This window comes from Labrus mixtus, chromosome 23 (genome assembly GCF_963584025.1).
Source record: "Labrus mixtus chromosome 23, fLabMix1.1, whole genome shotgun sequence".
Taxonomy (NCBI): domain Eukaryota; kingdom Metazoa; phylum Chordata; class Actinopteri; order Labriformes; family Labridae; genus Labrus; species Labrus mixtus.
Window position 1 is genome coordinate 2628645 of NC_083634.1, and position 21866 is coordinate 2650510.

A 21866-nucleotide genomic window follows, 5' to 3' on the forward strand; every position below is an offset into this window, starting at 1 on the left:
GCCATTCAGAAACAGAGTAGGGCGGGTTTTGGCAACACCCTCGAGCTGTGGGATCAAGCGATGCAGCACATTTTCCCCGGCGAGCTGTATAGGTTTATTTTCCACCCATATGATCGGCATCTAAGACCATTTAACTAATAGGTAATTAGTCTCACTCACACTGCAGCCCTCATGTATGTCGCAGGACTTTATACTCTGCAGGGGACCAGAGAGAGAAAAAAATAGAGATTTCCTCTGTTAGGTCTTTGAATGCAAAACACATAACTACAAACAATGCATTTTCCCGTATTCTGCAGCTGCTTGCTGCAGGTGTGATTTGGCTCTCCCTTGGTTTTACTGCATCTTAATAAGAAATCTTCCCGCGTGCGGGATGGGAACTTTTTAAAAAGGGAGTTTTGTTGCACGGAGCCTAGAAAACAATCAATGCGTTCATTAGGGTCTGGACATAATTATTTCCATGCAGCGTACTGTATCAGTGCTAAGTGTGTGTGCAAGCAGGTGCGAGTGTGTCTGTCATTAAAATTGTCCTGACCCCTCTTCAATAAATAAACAAACAAAAAATCAACCCAGAAAAAAAGATCATGTCTTCACGACATGACCAAGAGTCAGAAATTAATCAAATTCTGGATTATGTTTAAATGTCAATATTGTGATCTTTCTAGTACGTAACCAAAATAGTTTCACACTTAATACTTAATTACACATCAGCTATGCACAGACTAACTGTATAAAAAAAAACTCTGCACTCTGAAATTCTGCAAGGCTGGAAAAGTGCAAAAACACTACCACATGTTTATAAAATTATTAAAATCACTGCTTTCTTTATTGTTTGATGAACACTTAAAACCTTTATAAAAAGATTGGATCGTGATTATAAAGTTCTGCTGAAAAGGCACATATTGGTGCATAAAAACTGATCAGAATACAGGAAAAGAAGTGTTCGGTACTCAAAAATTTCTGTTCTCTAATATACTTCTATAATAGAGAAGTGAATATGTGCAGCATCGTCATCGCCCCCCACCCCAAAAGAGGCTCAGGATATTTTTACTTTAAGCCCTGCATGATGATTTAAAATTCTTGGATTCGTGGATTTTAGTAACATTCAGTTCATCCATCCAATATCATCCAATGGAAGAACCCTGCTAGCTATATTGAACTGTTAATATATAATCTAATTTCTTTTTTTCAGGAGGCTTGGTACAGCCAAGGCAGAAACCACCGCCCCTCAACTGGTTTCCTGGAGGAATGCCTAAGAAACCGTAGAAAGCGGGCCCATGGACCAAGCAAGCGGGACTGCTCTGCAGTTGAAGATATTGGTCCAAGCAGGAATCCTGTCTTGCCCGGTAAGATTTGATCACTCACTAAGCTCAACCTGAATTCAACTTGTTAAGCAGTGATTTTACAACCTGCAACAAGACGTACTGTGCCTATTGTAAGTGAATAGAGTAATCTTTAATTGGAGAGTAATAACAGAGATGAAATAGTTCAACAGATTCGCAATTTTTTGTCTTTTTGTTTTTATTTATAGATTTTACTGTAACAATATGCATACATAAAAAAAAAAAAAGGATGCTCTTAAAAGTAATCATTCCCTTACTTTTGGACTGTAACATTGGCCTGTTAATGGCACTTAAGGAAAGGTCATGGGGTCGCCAAAGTCAAAAGGCTTCTTCCTATAGTGGTCATGAATGTGCCAGCAAATTTAAAAGATGCGAGTGAAAAACTACTTGAGATAAAAAGTTCCACTTTTCTCAACAGTATCAGACATCTCTACTGAGAGGGCCATGCAAATGGTGGCATGGTTCGAACATCTGGCCTCTCAACCAGGTGTTTGAATACATGAAGGAGACTGCAATTCATCGGGCAAGGTGGATAAGAGACGACGGGGCCAAAAGCTTATAGGATATTGTGAGAGAGTATCCACGCTTATTGGATACCCCAGACATGGTAGGTCTTAAATGTGGCCCTAAGGCAGTATAGAGGCTGTGTTTTGATTATAGGCATGAGCCACATGCCATAGATCATCACAACCATGATGTTATGCACTAGACTTTATCATAGAAGCTCAAGTGTTTTATTGCTTTTATACAATAGAAAAAAGTTGAACTTCATATTTAATATACTCATGCCTGTTGTTTTTGTTTACTTTCTGCAGATTGCCCAAGATTTCCTCCTGTTACACCCAGAGGCCTCTTCAAGGCTGACAGAAACCTGGGTACTGCAATTCAGTGAGAAGATTCTCAAGCTGGCCAGTAAGGAGAGAAGTGCATTGAATCTTCTCACTGAATTCAATGAACACACTGCCACCCCAGGTACATACATTTTTTAAATCCCTTATTTTGTCAAGGTCCTAAATGAACCTTTTAAACAGAAATGGTTTTCTGTTGTCAATATGCAACTAACTGAATAGACAGATATAAAGATCCACAGGACTCCTAGGCTTTAACAAAGTTCCGGCACTATGACATCGAAGACGTTTAGGATTAGAATGAGCTAATTTTGGTGAATTGGGCAATATCTTTCCACTATAGCCACTTGTCCTTGTTTCTCCAGATATGAAAGGGGACATGGCTTTACGTGTCCTCCCGTCCCTCCTTCCGGCACCGGGATACAAGGTGGGCAAACAAACTGTCCGCCCCACCATGCAGGAGGCCCAAACAGCCTTCATTCACCTGAAACCTGTAAGTATACTGTATGATAATTTGACTTTTCCTCAACTGTAGGTGGTAACTGTTTATCTATTCTTCCTGAATTGTAAGGGTACATACGTTATGGATTGTGCATGTAGTTACACAGAGAATACATGGTACGTATGTGGCCCAACATAGAGTTCCTCCTTTAGGGGTCATGAATGTGTTTTGCAAATTTGAAAGTTATCACATTCACACAAAGGATCTGCCGTGTTGGCTTCAGTCAGGCCAGAACCATAATAGCCACCGCCACATAGTTTCAGGGATAAAGTTAGTGTATGTTCTGATCCGATTCCCTCAAAACCTGAAAAATATGTTTACCTTAACATAGCAATGAGGCCTGTAAAGTTCTGAGTCATGTGGCCTCATGGTGGCACCATTCTCATTAAAATACATTAAAAAACTTTAATGACTCCTTAATGCTTCTCTTTTAAAGTCCCTAATGTGACCCACACGAGCACCGGGGAGAGAGCATTTTGTTTTAATGCCCCCAAACTGTGGAACTTGCTGCTTCTGGACATCAGAACAGAAAGCTCTCTGGGTGTTTTTGAATACAAACTGAAGACCTGCCTTTTTAGTCTGGCTTTTTAATTAGGAATTATTTAACTGCTTTTAGTTTTTCCTTTATCATTGTTTTTACATTTCTTTTATCTTGTTTTTATTTCGTCTTATTTAATGTCAGTACTAGTATGTCAATTCTTTGTATTTGACATTCTTTGTGTTTTAATTCTGTTCTTTTGTGAAGCACTTTGGGCTGCATGTTTTTATTTATGAAAGGTGCTATATAAATAAAGATGAGTTGAGTTGAGTTAAGGGCTAGGCCTAGGGGCATGTTTGAAAACTGGATTGAGAATTCAGACAATTTGTGATGTCTTGTTTAAACTACACAACGTCCAGCCCTTCTTTCATTATCGCTTACATAACTTGACAAATTTTCAATAAATGATAATGAACACTTAACAACTGGCTACTGAGTAACCCACAGTAACTACAGATATATTGATCGGACATAGAATTCTCAGTGGTGCAATATCTCTAGTAGTAATTACTGTTCTGTTTTAAAGCATTTTTTTCTTTTTGATTCACAGGTAGGAACAAATATGCCGGAGTTCCTGAGAGAGGCCCTGAAGACCAGGCCAGAGCCATTTGTCCTGCTGCTGGGGGCATCACAGGTCTTCTGTGTGATCCACGGAGAGGCCCTGGAGCACAGGACACTGCTTGGGGCAGTCGATGCCTGCTTCAAGGCATTTTACGTCGTTGATGTTGTTTACCCAAAACAATGTGCCTCTGTTTGGGACTTTTTACAGACAGCTGTTTATCAGCTGCCTGGCAGAGAATCACCAGCCATTAAATTTTTAAGGACCTCAATAGATAACGCCACTCCAACAAATCCCTGAACTATATCCTGAACTATATATATATATATATCCCCCTCTTAGTTAATTTGTTGTTATGAATCAGTTTATTTCATTTACAGTCGACCAAGATAGTGTTTGTCTATGTTTACCTTCAAGAGCTCATGGTTCAGTTGGGTTTAATTTATTGTAAAATAGGTTATTGTGTTTGTATTGTTTGTCATTTAATTATATGTATAGAATTTTTTCATCGGGTGAATTTTTTTTTTTTTTATTGAATTCAACATTTCAAATATAAATAATTGTAAATAAATATATGAATTATATTTGTGTTGATTCCATTTGTTTAGAAGCAGTTTGTGTAGTGCTGCCATTTTAGCAGAAAAATATAATTACATAAATAACCCTATGCTGGGTGAAAATAAGCATATATAATAATAACCCCATGAAAAGGTCAAAAGGAACCAACGTTGGGTCATCCTGACCCAATTTAAGAATAGGAAAAATAACCCAACATGCTGGGTCATTCTTTGCAACCCAGCACAGCTGGGTCAAAATGACCCAGTGCTGTGTAGGCGCTAGATTGACCCAGCGCTGAGTTACGAGTTAACCCGTATTGGGTCAATTTTGACCCAGCATTTTTTAGTGTGTATATATTAACCTCTTATAAGCCTGGTTTATTTACAGCTTATATTCCAATCAATAGGAAATATTTCCATCAGTAAACTGTACAAAATACTATAAAGTGTTCAGACTATTAAAGTGTCCTTATAACAGATTTCAACTTCTCAATATTGAAGACATACTTCTGACAATGTTTTCCTGATAAGTACATTTCATTTAAAGTTAAACACCTTTCTCTATCTGTGCACAGAGTGTTGTATGTTTGTACTTTGGTGTGAAGACGAAAAAATATTAAAGGGCGGAGCTCTGAACAACTCAATGTCTGTGTCTTGACTTACTTTACTTGCAGCATGTTTGACATCACATACAGGAACAGGATAAGTGACATCAAACACCCCTCCTCCTTGCCCTATTGTTCTCTTTTCTGCTGCTCTCTTCAAAATTACGGACACTTCAAAGCCACAGTCATACGCACAACGATGAACCAAGGGCTGATAAAAACTTTCCTTTTCTGCAGACTCAGTAAGTGTTTCATCATTTGTGACTTCATTGATATGTTTAATATTGTTTGATTCATCTGCATTAAATGCATCTTATCCACTTATCTCATATTTGTTAACTCATGTGAAGAGAAGTGTTTTACCTTCAGGTTCTGACTCTTCATATCTCGGTCACTCATCTGTTTGTTCCAGGTTGGATCTCTGTCTCAGGTTCTGAGTCTCAGACTGTGGAGGTCCAGTCTGGTGATGATGTCACACTGATGTGCTCCGGCATGGACACATATGTTTCAGTCAGATATTGGCTGAAAGTTGTCAAAGGAGCCGACATCCAGTGTGTCTCTACTATGACCAGTCATATCAGTGAAGTGACATATCGTGATGGATACAGTAATCATAAATTCACTATGTGGTACAACACCTCTACTATCTTTCTCAAAGTCCGTTCAGTGGAATTAAACGACTCTGGAATTTATTACTGTGGATTTAACAAACATGGATGTCCATTTCTTACTACGATACATCTAAAGATCAACGGTAAGTATTTTTCTTCTCTTTGTTCCCATTATCACATTGTTCATTTTCTGTATATGCTAATGGTAAATGATCTTGAAACATCTTCTATCATCAAATTGTCTTTTATATTTTGATGTAAATCAGTTAAGATGAAATCCTTCTCTCATAGGCAGCAGTGACGCTCATAACAGCATGAACAGCAACTCTACAAGTACGATTTTTATTATTATTTAAATAATTCACAGACTTCTTATAGCTTTGAATAGCTTAGAAGCTTAAATAATTTAGTTTGATCCTGTCAGGTTTTAAAGTCTCCAAAAGGAAAATGTATTCTGACACAATGATCTTTCTTTGTAGAAGAGTGTGATGGAGCAGCGACTCTGGTGAGTGTTGTCCTGCGTGGTTTGACTCTTTTACTTGTGATGGTCGTCATCGGTCTGGTTGTTAAAGACAGGACATTTCAGACAGGTATGTTTTATATCTTTCTTTATCACAATAGAAAACTCATTCAAGTTCCTTCAATGGTCTTTAAAATGACTCAAACATAATGTTGAATGAATTTACCAGATGTTGTATTTTGTCTTTCAGCTGCTGAAGAAAGACAGAATCCAGGACACCGTGAGGTGAATCACATTTGAATGTTTACTTTTATAGTTTATGAATAAGTCCAGTGAAGAATACTGATGTTAATCATTGATGTTAGTTTAATGTGTTTCAAAAATATTAGTGTATTGATAGACTTACACACTTCTTCTTTGTATACAGAGCTACATGAACATTGAATCAGTTTAGGAGAGTCAACATTAGTGTTGTAGTACTCCAAATCGCTCTCCAGACCACTTTTTGAAGGTCTCAGTCTCAGAATCAAAGCATTTTAACTCAGACTTGTCTCGGTCTCAGACTGGGCGGACTCTGGATTTTACATCAAGACCACTCAGCACCACAACTGACTGGTTGTTTTTCCATGTCATTACTTTGATTAGAAGGAATGGGCCCCATTTAAAGAAAACAAAAAAAAAGAATTAATTCATGATTTCATTTTTATTCCCGGTTACGGCCTCAACCTTTCAAATGTTACACTCAGTAAGTGAAACGCCCGCTGCACACAAGATGATGATTTTTCAGTGAGATGTATGGTCTTGGTCTTGGTCTTGGTCTTGTCTCAGTCCTGGAGCACTCTGGTCTCTGGTTTGTCTTGGTCTCAGTTAGTGCGGCCTGGACTACAACACTAGTCAACATGTCTTTAAATTATCGGCTGAATGACCTTTTATCAATGACCAACAACCAAATATCATGATCTGTACCTGCTTAAAGGTCCAGAATATGTTGGTCTACTCTGGAAATAAAACTCATATCCAGTGAACACATCATGACTGTAAATATTCTCTTTCACAGAATGAGACCTCTGATGATCTGAACTACGAAGAAGTTATAGAGTTAACCTGAAGAAGTAAGAAGAGAGCCGGAGCCAAATGTTATTCATGTTGCTTCCAGATAGAGTAAAGAGGAGGCTGGACATGATCTTGTATCATACATTATTACAATGCTTTGAGCTTTTGCATGGCTTGTTGGTGAGAGTTAGTTGAATCTTCATCTTAATATTGCTTTTACTTACTATTTACTTTTGCTGAATCAACACTGTCTGTGGCTCCCTGCATCTCTTTTGTGATGTGTTTTAGAAATCCCTACATGTCATCATGTGATGCTTTAGGTAGATTTTTTAAAATGATTTGTTTTGATGTGCTGTCCTGAATTTGTTTTTTTTTATTTTTGTCACTTATGTTGTGTTTGTATGTTCTCACTGCAAGACAAATTCCCCTAGGGGCAACAAAGGTTTCATTCATTCATTAAAAGATCGAGTTATGTGATGAGTTGCCATCGTTGTTTGTCCCCTTGTATCCCAAAATCTTCATCAGCAATGGTCTGTCCCTGTGACTTTTAAATTATTATAATGAGTTCAGTAAAAGGAACATTGTCTGCAGCACTTCTGTCTGCACAAGTAGATAAGTGAATGAGGATCACATCACTTGTTAAGACAGGAAGAGAGCACAGTGTGGTCTGAGGTGGCAAAAACCACGAGGCCTGTGGACCCCAACCTCTTTGAGAATAAAGTGTGAAATGAAGCAGCAAATGGCTGACTGAGGAGTGAGGAACACATGACTTTTTCTAAAATCATGAGAGGTGAGAATCTAGTCAGTGATGAACAAACATCAAACTGGATCACAGCTCCTCCCATCAGAGGTCACACTTCAGACTCAACACTCACACTAACATCACTTCTGTCTTTTTAAAAGACATTTTGCAAAGTGAATCTTGTACAGTCTCATATCAAAACATTTACTCTGCTAAAGGATGCATCATTTTTTAGAGGTAACAAATGACTGAATAAAACACAGCAGGGGACTTTCCCATCTATTTCCACTGTCATATACATTTAAACCAACTCCTTCATCCCTCACCTAACACAAACTGACCAACTGAATCTCACAAGATGTGTCCGTTTCTGTCTTCATGTGTATGAAAATGATGGCTGCACAGCTGTTGATGGGATGAAGTAGCTGATTACACTGTGAAGACTGGGGTTGATGGGGAAGATGGGTGATGCTGTGATCTGAGGCTGATGGGATGAAGTGTCTGACCAAACTGTGAAGACTTGGTGATGTGGAGGTGGAAAAACACACGTCACAATGGCATGAATGATCTGGTGGAAGAGAGAAAGCCACATTTGAAAAAAGACAGCAGCAATATGATAGGCTAACCATGAGGGAGTGGACCATTGCTATTGGATAGATGTGAACAGCTGATGAATATGATTGAGCATGAATGAAAGAGCTATGTGATACAGAATACATGATGTAGGAACATTACGTCAAAACTGTTCATATTACTGTAGACTCCTCCTCCTCTTATCTTACCTAAACCTAACAGAGTATGTTAGATTGTGAGAGTCGCTGCAACATGGAACTAAAACTGAGGTTTTTCCTCTATTGAAAAAAATGATCCCGTCCACACATGTTAAGTTTTCAAAAGCATATTCGTCCACATGACAATGCAAAAAAAGCACTGTTATGTTGGTTATGATCATGCAATCTTCTCGCCATTCCTCTGCAATGACCACCAATAACCTGAAGTCCAACCGGGTCTCGTCCAAAATGGCCGACTTTGGCGGCTGGGTTTGTGTCATCAGTGTTGTATGAAGCAGCAGTGAACTACAAAGTCTATTCAGGTGTCTCTGCTCATCAACATAGTGGGAGAGCACCTGTGTGTAAGCATGTAAAAAGTCAAGTTAGCAACAGAAGGAGTTTTCTAAAAAATACATTTCAGTGACCCCAAAACACTTTGTGTGAGTACGACAGGTCAAAACGCAGAGAATGTTTTCAAAAATGCCCACCTACGAGTAGACTAGGCCTAAGTAGGGCCCCTCTTGAGGTCACTTCAGTCATCTGTAGTGGATCAACCCGTTCATATCAGATCATTACATTATATCTTAACCTCTTATAAGCCTGGTTTATTTACAGCTTATATTCCAATCAATAGGAAATATTTCCATCAGTAAACTGTACAAAATACTATAAAGTGTTCAGACTATTAAAGTGTCCTTATAACAGATTTCAACTTCTCAATATTAAAGACATACTTCTGACAATGTTTTCCTGATAAGTACATTTCATTTAAAGTTAAACAGCTTTCTCTATCTGTGCACAGAGTGTTGTATGTTTGTACTTTGGTGAGGGAATCATTTGAAATAGCGCTTTTGAAACATGTTAAAGGGCGGAGCTCTGAACAACTCAATGTCTGTGTCTTGACTTACTTTACTTGAAGCATGTTTGACATCACATACAGGAACAGGATAAGTGACATCAAACACCCCTCCTCTTTGCCCTATTGTTCTCTTTTCTACTGCTCTCTTCAAAATTACGGACACTTCAAAGCCACAGTCATACGCACAACGATGAACCAAGGGCTGATAAAAACTTTCCTTCTCTGCAGACTCAGTAAGTGTTTCATCATTTGTGACTTCATTGATATGTTTAATATTGTTTGATTCATCTGCATTAAATGCATCTTATCCACTTATCTCATATTTGTTAACTCATGTGAAGAGAAGTGTTTTACCTTCAGGTTCTGACTCTTCATATCTCGGTCACTCATCTGTTTGTTCCAGGTTGGATCTCTGTCTCAGGTTCTGAGTCTCAGACTGTGGAGGTCCAGTCTGGTGATGATGTCACACTGATGTGCTCCGGCATGGACGAAATAGTAAGAGTCAGATATTGGCTGAAAGTTGTCAAAGGAACCAACATCCAGTGTGTCTCTACTATGGCCAGTCATATCAGTGAAGTGACATATCGTGATGGATACAGTAATCATAAATTCACTATGTGGTCCAACACCTCTACTATCTTTCTCAAAGTCCGTTCAGTGGAATTAAACGACTCTGGAATTTATTACTGTGGATTTAACAAAGATGGACGTCCATTTCTTACTACGATACATCTAAAGATCAAAGGTAAGATTATTTTAAAGTTTTTTCCTTCTCTCTGTTCCCATTGTCGCATTGTTATTTTTTTCCGCTTATGTTAAAAAAAGAAAAGAAAAGAATCTTAAAACATCTTCTATTCACCAAATTGTCTTTTATATATATATATATATATATATATATATATATATATACATATACATATTTTTTTTAATTAGGTGATGCAGAACAATACAAGACGAGTGAGGGACATGACAAGAGCAATAGTATGTAGGAGACAGGGGAGACATGATGATACAATGCACAGCATAGACAGAGACAAAACAGGCAAGCAGGGAGTAATAATAACATTTAGCAATTTGACCGTATGTGTGTGTGTGTGTGTGTGTGTGTGTGTGTGTGTGTGTGTGTGTGTGTGTGTGTGTGTGTGTAATTCAAGTGTTTGTTTCTTTTTTTTCTTTTTTTTCTCTTTTTTCCATTTTTATTCCTATTTTTCTCCTTCTTCTTTCCTTCATTCCATTTTTCTTTTCTTTTCTTTCTTTATTATTATTAGTTTTTTCCTCCTTTTTCTTCTTTCCCCTTTCCTCCTTTCCGTCCCCTCTTTCTTTCTATATATATTATCATTTTTATTACTTCAGTCATTGTGTGGTGCAGGGGTACCCCCGTCTCAGTTGCCCCCAGACCCTGCGGAGGGGGCCAGCTGATAGAGTTGCCTACTGCTACCCTCCCGCCAAGCTTGAACAACCCCCAGACCTGATTGTATGTTTTTGTATTTGTTATTATTATCGTTGTCCTGAAGTGTATCCTTTTTTAACCTTAGTGTTTGAAGATGGATCACTGAGAGGATGGAGGCACCAGGAGGGGCTCGAAAGCATATTCAAAACAAAGGGAAAGAAGAAAACTAGAATAACTGAGGAATGATAAAATAAAAAAGAACAAAAAAAAGTGGGTAATGGACCATATCAATTGTGTTCCAGTTTAGTGTGTTGTTGGGTTATGTATTGATGACAGTATATATATATATATATATATATATATAGACAATATAAATAGTGCAGATCATGTTGTAGTAATAATAATTGTTTGACTATGATTTGCTAGTGTATCATTTTAATTCTCATTATCTTGCCTTCTTCACCCTCCTCAGCATACCACTAATACCAGAAAAAGAGAACAATTATAATAATAATGATAGTACAAAATAAAAAAATAATAATAATAAAAAAGAAAGAAATATATATATATAAAGCAAGAGAGAGAAAGGAAAGAAATAATAATAATAATAAAATCATATTAAATAATGGTAAATAATAGAGATAATATCAATATTTAAAGCAATTGTTACAGGGGTGTACAGTAGTAATTATGATAATAATAGTAAAAAGAACCAAAAAAAAAAAACAGCAATGGTTTGTTGGCACGGGGTGATAGCAGTAGTAATTATAAGAGAAACAGAAAATACATAAATAATGAATAAAACAAGGCAACCAAAGAAAAACAGACAATCATCTGGATGGAGAAAGAGAAAGAAAAGATAAATAAATAAAAGAAAAAGAAATTCATGAAAAATGAGAGTGGCTGTGATGAGAATTCATGATGATGAATATGATATGAATATAAGGGGGGGCGAGAGGAAATAAATGGCTAAGGACAATAATAATAATAATAATAATAATAATAATAATAATAGTAATAAAAAAGATAAAATTTGATGGTAAGAGGAAAATAAATTCACATAAGTTGTGATAGTTATACAAAAAGGAAAAAAGGAAAATAAAAATAAAAGGATGTGTGTATGTGTCTTTGTGTGCCTGTGTGTGTGTGTGTGTGTGTGTGTCTTAATGTGTGTGTGTATGTATTTGTATGTGTCTATATTTATGGTAGTGAATATCAGGGGTTTGAACTGTGTTGTTCGGGAAGTAGTGAGGTGAGGATTGGCTCCCAAGTTGTCAGAAATTGGTGTGTTTTATTGTGGATGGATGCTGTAAGTTTTTCCATGGTGATGTGTTCGACAAAGAGGTCTATCCATACTGAGGTGTTTAGTTTTTTTTCTACTTTTTGAGGAGGATTGCTTCCTTGGCGACAGTGAGCCCAATGAGTATTGTGTTTTTTTGGTTGTTGGGAAGTGTGATTGAAAGAGTGTTTCCTAGGATGCATAGTGAAGGGGAGAGTGGAACCCGGCAGTTCAGTATTGAAGAGAGTTTAGTTGTGATTTGTTTCCAGAATTGCTGTATGGGTGGGCAGTGCCATGTAGCGTATCTACTTTTAATATTTATATATATATATATATATATATAACTCGGGGCACCATCCTTGTTAAGTAAGGAAACTAATATTACTTGTAGTAATTAATGAATCTATAAATCGCTCTCATATCATTGGCATCTCAAGCAGTAAAAACCATAAAATTACACAGACAAAGTATGGAAAGTTTATATGAAAGTTTAATAAAGAAAAATGATGAACAGAAGAATTTAAAGAAAATGCATAAGTAATATCAGTATAATTACGATGATGTGATATAACTTTAATAATAATATTGAATTGTTTAAGTTGCCATGGTGAGATCCTTATGTCAAGTTTGGAGTTTAACTATATTGTTTGAGGGATTTAACGAAGTGGGATTTTGAGAAAGAAAAATCAAAAGGGAACTTAATAAATTTGGTGAAAGTTGACTCTGAGGCTTTGATTCGGATACCACAAGCTTGACTCAACAACCCAATCTCATAATCAGAACGCTTCCTTACTGAGATGTAGTGTTCAATTGAACTCCGCCGAATGGTACCAAGACTTCCCGTCGAGTTCTTTTGGATCAGGAATGCCGGTGGCCCACAATAACCGCCGTAGCAGGTCCGGTCAGAGTCGACAATTATTTGGGTTTGAAGAAAAACACAGCGGTCCAAGCAGTTGTCCGTGGGTCCTTCTCTCAGCGGCTCAAAGAGTCTTAATTAACGTTCGTCAGGATGGACGCTCGTTGATACTCACTCGACTCGAATGGTCACTTGTAGTCAAATGTGAGGATAAGAAAAATAATGTTCTGGAAGACGAATGATCAATACTTCAAAAAAGGAAAAAGACAGAGGCTCTCAATCTTAGGCTGTAAGCAAACCTTAGAATGCGGGCTTTAAGAATCAGGGTTGGTTTAAGTTGGATTGGAGTTCTGCAGGTCCTGTGAATCCGGACTTAAATTCAAAGAGTTTCGCGTCGGCAAAACTTGAGGAAACAACGTGGTTCGAAACAAGAATTTAACAAGAGACGTCTAAGAGAGTTTAGAAGAAGTTATGAGGAGGATTTACAAAGAAGAAAAAAGCAAGAGAAAAAGCGTGCACTCCTGAGAGACGAGCCCCTTTATTCGGGGGATGACTTTTCGAGGGGGCGGGGCCTAATATCTAACCCGCCTCCGATGTTCACTTTTATTTCAATACACTCCGAGTTCTTTACTTATTAAGAGCATAAATAAGAACTTTGATCATATGAACATCACCATGTCAATATTCGTATGTAGGATTATTTCCGGCAGTAAACATTTCAGACAATTATGCAATGAAATAGACATTACGTCCAACCTGAAGACAGTTAGACGATTTCCGCCTGTATGGGAATGAAATCAGCATTATACAATTCAACATTATACAAACACACATTAATATAGTATGAAGGGTATAATATCATATTCTTAAAATACAAAATTTATAACTAGGGCAAAATCCCATAACACCTATCGTACTTCCTCCGTCCTGAAACTAAGGTCGGTACAGCGCTCTTGCCACTAGGGGGCGGTAGTGCTCCACGTAAGACTCAAGTAGAGTTCATCAGGTAATGTGATTTAGTTTCTCAATATCTAAGTTCGTCACAGATGATCGTAGAGGAATCTAACTTGCATGAAAGTGTTAGTCTTGATGTCATGGATACATATATCCGATTCAGGGATTGAACCGACATTCTTTTACAACAGAAATGGATTATGTTGGTTAAGGCAGTTCGTTCAACGGGTCTAAAAGCTATTAAGTCCGTTTGAGATAGTCCAGATCACGTCAAAGGCCTCCCCTGCCGTGTTGATTAACTCGGCAGGCGGCTGTCTTCTTGGGATTGTTTATCCTAAGAGTCGTTTCACACGTATCCAAGTGGTCTGGTTCGCCAACTTGGATTAAAGGCTTATTGTTTTTTTTATGACGTCCTGTTCTTCACATTCCGATGTAAAGTGTCTTTCACAGTTAATCAATTGAATGGCTTTTTTGTTATCAATAAACGGGAAGAGTGGGGGTTTTCATTCATGTCCTGTGAGTTTTGGGTTGGTCTCAGGTTAATATGTTACAGCCAGATTGCATGCATGTAGTCATCCAGGGTGTTAGGGGGGCATACTGAGCAGTTATTTGTATCAGAAAGTCCCATTTGATGTTTTTTCTTAAGTGTGATATGAGTTCTGTGGTTAATCTTATACTGAATTAGTTGGAGATTAGGTTTATTTGTCATTGAGAAGGTATTGTTGCAGATTATGTTCCAGGTGTCATGGTCTATTGTTGTTGATAAATCTTTTTCCCATTTTGCTGTGGGGAGAGATATTGTATGGTCAATGTTTATGAGTTTGTATTTTTTATACTTTGTATCTTTTATATTTTGATGTAAATCAGTTAAGATGAAATCCTTCTCTAATAGGCAGCAGTGACGCTCATAACAGCATGAACAACAACTCTACAAGTAATATTCTCCAAAAGTTTTCTTTATTCAACAGACTTCTGACATTTTAAATCCTTCATGTTAAAAAGCTAGCTGAATTTGGAGTCTCCAAAAGGAAAACAGAGTCTGAAGCAATGATCTGTCTCTGTAGAAGAGTCTAATGGAACAGCAACTAAAGACCTAAGCTTCTTTAAATATGTTTAATAGGAAGCAACGAGGACAATGAAGACGTGGACAGAACGGACAGTAACCATACAAGTATGATTTTTATTATTATTTCTATAATGTACAGACTTCTTATATCTTTAAAAGTTTAAATAATTAAGTTTGATGATCTTTCTTTGTTGAAGAGTGTGATGGAGCAGCGACTCTGGCGAGCATGATCCTGGGTGGTTTGACTCTTTTACTTGTCATGGTGGTCATTGGTCTGGGTGCTAAAATTAGGAAACTTCAGACAGGTATGTTATAATGTACTTATTATTGCATTAATGGTATTTAAGTTTACCAAAGACAACGTTCAATGAACCCTAACCTCTAACCAAGATGTTTTATTTTGTCACTCAGCTGCTGAAGAAAGACAGAATCCAGGACACACTGAGGGAAATACAACTCAATTTACTTTAACACAGTTTGTGATTGAAGAATAATGACATGATATTCATTGATGTTAATGTGTTCCTAAAATATTTGTGTATTGATAGAGTTACATACTTCTTGTCCATATGCTTTAGAGGAACAGTATGTAAATTCTGCCACCAGGGGGCTCTCATGTAAAAACAATAATAAAAGATGATGTCGAGGCTGGCGGGGAATCATGGGAGTGATTCTCTCTGTTACTTGCCCCGAAGACTCAGAGTTGACCATACTAAAGACAAGCGGACGAAACCAGCCTGAGAAAGAGAATATGTTTATCGATGAGTTAATTTATCCAAGTATAATTTCCATGACGTTTTTATCACAGCAGCACATACAGAAACAATACGACAACTTTTAGTAGCAGCTCCCGCTTCCTTTTGCAGAAGTCTTTGACATAACATCCGGTGTTTCCAAGGCAACAATAAACTTGTCGTCCCGACAAGACACGACCTGTTACAACTATTAAACTAAGTATTTCTCTGGCTTTGATAACTGTTGGAAGTATTTTAAGAGAGTTGAACTATTTTTAAATCAAAGGTCTTATAAATGATCAACAACCATCTGCTTAAAGATCCAGAATATGTTGGTCTCTTCTGGGAATAAAACTCAGTTCAAGTGAACACATTATGACTGTAAATACTCTCTTTCACAGAATGTGACCTCTGATGAACTGAACTACGCAGCAGTGACATTTCGATCTAAAGCCAAAAGAAGAGAGCCGGAGCCAAATGTCTTGTATGCTGCCACCAGATAGAGTGAGGAGGCGGCTGGACATGATCTTGTATCATATATTTTTACAATGCTTTGAGCTTTTGCATGGCTTGTCTGGCTCAAAGTCTTCTTAGCCAAAAAAACGATGTTGGGGATTTATGCTGGAGGGAAGCACACCTCACTTGTTTGACAGGAAATAACAGCAGAGTGTGGTGTCAGCCAAACTATGAGCTAAATCACAGGCTTTTAAAAATAAATCTGAATGAAGTTATTACAACTTCCCAAGAAACAATTCTGAGCCTCTCTAGCTTCATACAATGTGGAAAACATACAGTATATCAATCTCTAAACAGAATTTTTAACTGTGATAGTATATTAACATGTGAAATGAAATGCTGTGTGTATGAGGCAATAGGAGATAGGACCCAAATGCAGACTCCAAGGTAGGACAGGTCAAACAAAGAGGACTAGTCTTAATCAATGTAAATCAACAGCTCACAGTCAGGAACTACTTTAGAAGTCAGACCAACCAAGAAAATAAAGAGAGGCAAGATCCTCAAAGAAAGGCAAGTTCAAAATATAGACTGTATATAACGTAGATGTGGTCTCAGTGACTTTCACCCATTGGTTTCTGAAGAGGTGTTTGAAGCCCAAAGATGGTGGCCACCATATTGGAAAAGCTGTCTCAACCATACTCTCGATCAATCTTTAAAACAAGCAAAAAGCTGGAGTTGAGTCGAGCATTTAGCTTCCTGACGAAAAGATAAAACGCATCCACCTGTCAATCAACTAAGCGCCATTAACTGTGTAAATGTATGAATAACTCTCAGCCTTAGTTTAATCAAAACAGTTGATGAGTTGTAAAAAATGTCGCCCCTGTACAGCGTGGGCCAAGAAACAAATGTGCTATCAATATTACTTCTTTTTTTTACCAGGCTGTAAAATGTGATATTCTGCTGTTTTCATGCTATTTTGAAATATGCAGCATTAGTGTTCAGAAAAGGGAACATTGTCTTCTGGCTGCAGAAGTGCATTAGTGAGAAACACTTGTTTGACAGGAAGAGATCGCACAGTGTCGTCTGAGGTTGCAAAAGCCATGAGGCCTGTAAACCCCATATACTGTATCTCACTGTCTTTTGTTTAGGGGGGTGCAATCAGCTTTTCTACACTCATGGTAAAGCCATCAAAACACATAAGGTATAAAAAATAAAGTATATGGACTACATATCTTAATTGTTGTCACAGTACATGTTGAGGATGATTAAAGTAAATCAGCAGAGAATGTAATACTTTTAGTTCAGGATTTTAAATCTATCTGCTTTTTTCTGTCCCGAGTGGGAGTAGGAGTGATAGCCAACCTTTCTTGACTTGGGAACTTGGGAAGCGTGAATGGAATTGGAGTTGAAAGATGACATTTAGAGTTCATATAGCTGCATTTGCATGAAGTATTCGTATTGTAGGGATTAATAAAAGCAATCAAGTTCCAAAGGGATCCATGATTGCAGTCTGTCTCCTTTGTTCTCCACGCACATGGTTCTCCTGTATACAGACAAAGCCTCCTGATTCTGAAAAAGTTGACAATGCTACCAGGCCTGCCAACGTAAACATAGCGATTCTGGGCATTAGTCACAAAAGGATTGTGCAGCTTAACCCTGTGCAAATGACACAAAGGGACAAGGTATGATTTAGAAAATAGACAAAGGGTTAAATGTTCTACAAACTGCATCTTTGAGCTCCAGTGCTGTTTTCATGTATTTTAATGAGCCATTATTCATTGGTGACCATTTCTCCACAAAATGAACCTAATTGCAATAAAGCATCAGATTCACAAACAGCCAAGTCAATCAATCAATTCTGTCATCTCGAGACACAGGTAAAAGACCTTAGTCTTTGTTATTAAATATTACAAAAAAGCAGGTAAAAAGACCATACTCATTATGTTACAAAAGGCAGGTAAAAGACCTTACTTATTGCTCTATTACAAAGACCCAGCTTAATCCATCGTGAACACTTTAGCAACATTTTAGCAAAAGTTACAGTGGCAAGAAAAAACTGCCTAAGAGGCGGATATCTTGAGCAAATCCAGGCTCATGACGAAACAGCCATCTACCAAAACTGCTCCGGGCTTGAAAATGGGATGGGGGAGATGGGATAAGATGCAGGAAGAGGGATAGGGAACAAGGAGGGGGGTTGGTTGTTCAGGCAGGCTATCTACCAACGATCCAGAGGAACCTAAGAGATCTCAGGAGCTCCCCAGTGCAGTTAGAGATAAATATTACTGTCATCTGAGAGGTGTGGCAGTAACTGCACCGTAGTATTTAAAAAGGCTCTCAACTTTGATGGTGATCATGAAAACAATTCCACCTCTGAATGAGGTTTTAAAAATTAAACTTCAGTAATTGTATAATACTTTGACACAACTAGAATCACTGGTGTATCAGTCAAGGGCTGTTGGAAGCTCAGCTCTACCAAAAGCACGTACACTTTAACCAAATCTGTGGAGAAGTGTGAGCTGTAAGGTGACAGGAAGAAGTGTCCCCTCTAATCTAATCATCTCCCTTAAGACATGAAAGTGCATTTCTCAGCTGAAGAGAGTGGGGGTACAGATATATTTTCTCCAAAACAAGACGCAAAACAAGCCCAAACTGAATGAGTAGGACAACTTTATAGGGGTCAGCACAATAATGCTTTGTGCAAATAACCTTGAAACTGAGTGTTTGAAGTGAATCCATTTTTAGTGAATTTGCCCCCTTGTTTCTATACAGCAAGTCTGTGTGATTAATTGTTCCACAATGTAGGCTGTAGAATGGAGTGAGGACTCAACCAGAGAAAACTCGGCCTTCAGCTTCCTGCAACATAATAACACATAAAAAGCCTCATGTTCCCCAAAGAAAACAAAGTTTTTATGAATTGAAAAGATCTTTTTAAACTGGGTTAGAAGACATGAGAGGGATGAGAATCTAATCACACCTTACCCCCAACACTTGCACAGACTCAAATCACTTCTCTCTTGCCTGTTGCAAGGTGACGCATGCACGGCCTCATATCAAAGCAGTCACTCTGCTGAAGGCTGAATGTTCAGAAGAGGTGACAGACAGCAGCAAAACCACAGCAGGTGAAGTTCACATTCATTTCCACTGTCATGTAAAACTCAATGTACTAAGCATTGCACACATAAATCTGGCAGGTGCAATTTCAACTGCTATGATTGATACAAACAATCACTGTACAGCTATTTGGATTATTTATTCTGATTGGTCAGTTAAAGCCCTCCACTGAGATTTATAGAAGACTGCTGCATACTGATCTGATGCTACAGACACAGTTTTGGTTGCAGATTACTTCTGTAATGTAGATGAATACAAAGCAAAACAGTCGTCAGGCGTTATTCAGAAGATTCCAGGATTGTATTTCAGTTCAGTATGTTCTGCCTCTTCAAGTCCTGCAAAAAAACAGCATTTTTGCAGATACTGGGGGTTAGTAAGCTTGAGGTAGTTGGATCATCTTGTGTTCCTTTCTGTCTCTTACTGTCTGTGTGGAGAGCGGTGAAGCTGGGGAGATACATTAACTGGAGGACTGACACATGAAGTAAAAAATAAATTAAAAAAACGGAATGAAATATGTGATCTATCTTTGTCAAAGTCAGTCTGAGAAACTGGATTGACAAAAGGATGCTCCGCCTCTTCACACTGAACCCACCTTCACTGGGGCACCGTTGAGTAACAAACATGTCAGTAGTGCATTCATACTGTACGTACAATGATGAGCCTTACCTTGATTGTAGCTTTACTCTTCAGTAAGTACTGAGTAGTCTGTTTTTTTTTTTTGTTTTTTTTAGTACAAACATTTTAAGCTTCCTTACAGTTAACTACAAATCGTTTTTCATGTTGTCCCCCTTCAGGTCGGCTGTCTGTCTCAGTGTCTGAGTTTCACACCGTGGATGCTCAACCTGGTGAAGAAGTCACACTGCTGTGCTCCAATTTCACCCTTTTCCCCTTGCACATAGCCTGGTTCAGACTGAACAGCACATTCAACACCAGCAAAATCTCCTCTCTGTCCAACGCCGATGAGAAAGCTTCTTTCTTTGGTGAATTTCAAAACAGCAGCTTTGACGTGACATCCAACAGCACTCATCTGTTTCTCAAGATGAAACAAGTGGATTTTAGTCACTCTGGACTTTATTTCTGTGGATTTACCTCAGAAGGAAATTCAGTTATTGTAAGTGCAACGTACTTCAAAGTTCAAGGTAAGATGGTATTTCTTTGTTGCCTTTTTTTAATCGATGGAAACAGATTCTTAGACAAAATAATGACATGTCTTATAATTTCTCTCGCAGAAGCATTCATTGGTAGAGACAGCTATCTAAATATGATCCTGGGTGCTCTGGTTGTTTTCCTCTCTGCTGTCATCTTTACTCTGGTTGTACTCATCAGAAAGCCTCAAACAGGTATTTATGTGCTATCATTTGGACTGCAAATGCAAAACTTTCTGTGAACCACAAAGTATTAACAGTAATATTAAGCAGCAGTTTATTGACAGGATGTTCTGCTTCTGTCATTTAGCACGTAAAGAGGACCAGGATCCACAGCAAAGTGAGGTATTACATTTTTTGGCTTAGATTAAAGGTGCACTATGTAGATTTTGTAGTGAAATTTGAATGTTTGAAAAGTGAAACAATTTTTATATTTTCTGAACTAAAGACACAAACTTTATACCCAGGAAAAAATGGGTGCCTGGAACCCTGTTTGGAGCTAAAAAGCTACCAGGATAGTTATGTTTTCAATGTTGCAGGCCCACCACCATAACTTCCCGCTTAGCATTTTATCTTCAAACAGTGTTACAGGGACCAAATGTTCCTCTGAGGAGAGTTTGTGTAAAGAGTTGTGAATATATACCACCTGTACACTTCTCCAACTTTCACATTTCTCTACCAAAACTCCACAGTGCACCTTTAAGTTTGACTGAAGTCTATTTCTTTACGTTTTCTGCTTCATTTATCTTTTCATGTCGTGTTTGATTTACAGAATGTGGCTTCTGAGGACGTGAATTACGCAGCGCTGAGTTTTCATCCAAAAGCAAAAAGCAGAAGAAGGCCTGCAGCTGAAAACGAGCTGGAGACACATGTTCTTTATTCAACAACCAGATAGACTTTCCAAATCTGTTTGGTTTCAAACTGTAAGGATAGAGTTTCTCTCCATATACCATTGTCTACTCTCTCCTTTCTTTTGAAGTTTGAATCTTTGGTCAAAGATTACAGCAGCCAGTAAAGACATGGATGTCCTTTGTACTATTTTTTTTCTTGCATAACAGCACTGTGCTTTAGATTTGCTGAAAATGAAACTTGATTAAAAGACAGCAGGAATTTGTTTGGGGGACACACAGGCAGGGAAGAGTTGGTGTTCTATCTGCATACAATGCCCTATCCTCTGCATCTGGGATGCTAACCTTTTATGTGTGAAGTGGATGGACCCCAGAGAAGTGTCCATGTGCACCATTGTAAATTTGAGAGGCATGGAGTACAAAGACCAAAAAGTGGGGAAAGGGGAGCTAAAGCATTTACCAATAGCACATTGTACGATATTATTAGAGTAAAAAAAATGTTTGTTTTTTTAAATCCAGGCAGCCTGTACGAGGTTTAGTTGTTAAAGTTAAGAAGGGGGGGCTTTTCAAATAAAGTATGTAA

The 21866-nt window shown here is 37.9% G+C and overlaps 2 protein-coding genes and 1 long non-coding RNA gene across 3 annotated transcripts; all 3 read left to right on the forward strand.

Annotated features, from left to right (window-relative positions):
- The first annotated feature begins 5025 nt into the window (after positions 1-5025).
- Positions 5026-7801, forward strand: LOC132958609 (uncharacterized). The gene is made up of 5 exons (XR_009666802.1): positions 5026-5191; positions 5362-5703; positions 5852-6150; positions 6271-6305; positions 7078-7801. It is a non-coding gene; the product is annotated as an uncharacterized LOC132958609 (long non-coding RNA).
- A 1526-nt stretch (positions 7802-9327) lies between these two features.
- Positions 9328-15035, forward strand: LOC132958608 (uncharacterized). The gene is made up of 3 exons (XM_061031557.1): positions 9328-9677; positions 9848-10189; positions 14816-15035. The coding sequence occupies exons 1-3, from the start codon at positions 9506-9508 to the stop codon at positions 14905-14907; spliced, it is 606 nt and encodes a 201-aa protein (XP_060887540.1). The 5' UTR covers positions 9328-9505; the 3' UTR covers positions 14908-15035.
- A 4558-nt stretch (positions 15036-19593) lies between these two features.
- LOC132958607 (uncharacterized) lies at positions 19594-21786 on the forward strand. The gene is made up of 5 exons (XM_061031556.1): positions 19594-19979; positions 20085-20429; positions 20520-20630; positions 20746-20780; positions 21208-21786. Exons 1-5 carry the CDS (start codon positions 19943-19945, stop codon positions 21328-21330), a joined length of 651 nt encoding a protein of 216 aa, XP_060887539.1. The 5' UTR covers positions 19594-19942; the 3' UTR covers positions 21331-21786.
- Positions 21787-21866: the final 80 nt, after the last annotated feature.

Bases quoted from the DNA above. Each gene is read 5' to 3' on its own strand.
- LOC132958607 (XM_061031556.1), top strand. From the start codon at position 19,943: ATGATGAGCCTTACCTTGATTGTAGCTTTACTCTTCA. The intron at 20,430-20,519 runs GTAAGATGGTAT...TTTCTCTCGCAG, and splicing joins AACGTACTTCAAAGTTCAAG to AAGCATTCATTGGTAGAGAC. The intron at 20,631-20,745 runs GTATTTATGTGC...TCTGTCATTTAG, and splicing joins CATCAGAAAGCCTCAAACAG to CACGTAAAGAGGACCAGGAT.
- LOC132958608 (XM_061031557.1), top strand. From the start codon at position 9,506: ATGTTTGACATCACATACAGGAACAGGATAAGTGACATCAAACACCCC. The intron at 9,678-9,847 runs GTAAGTGTTTCA...TGTTTGTTCCAG, and splicing joins TTTCCTTCTCTGCAGACTCA to GTTGGATCTCTGTCTCAGGT. The intron at 10,190-14,815 runs GTAAGATTATTT...CTTCTCTAATAG, and splicing joins GATACATCTAAAGATCAAAG to GCAGCAGTGACGCTCATAAC.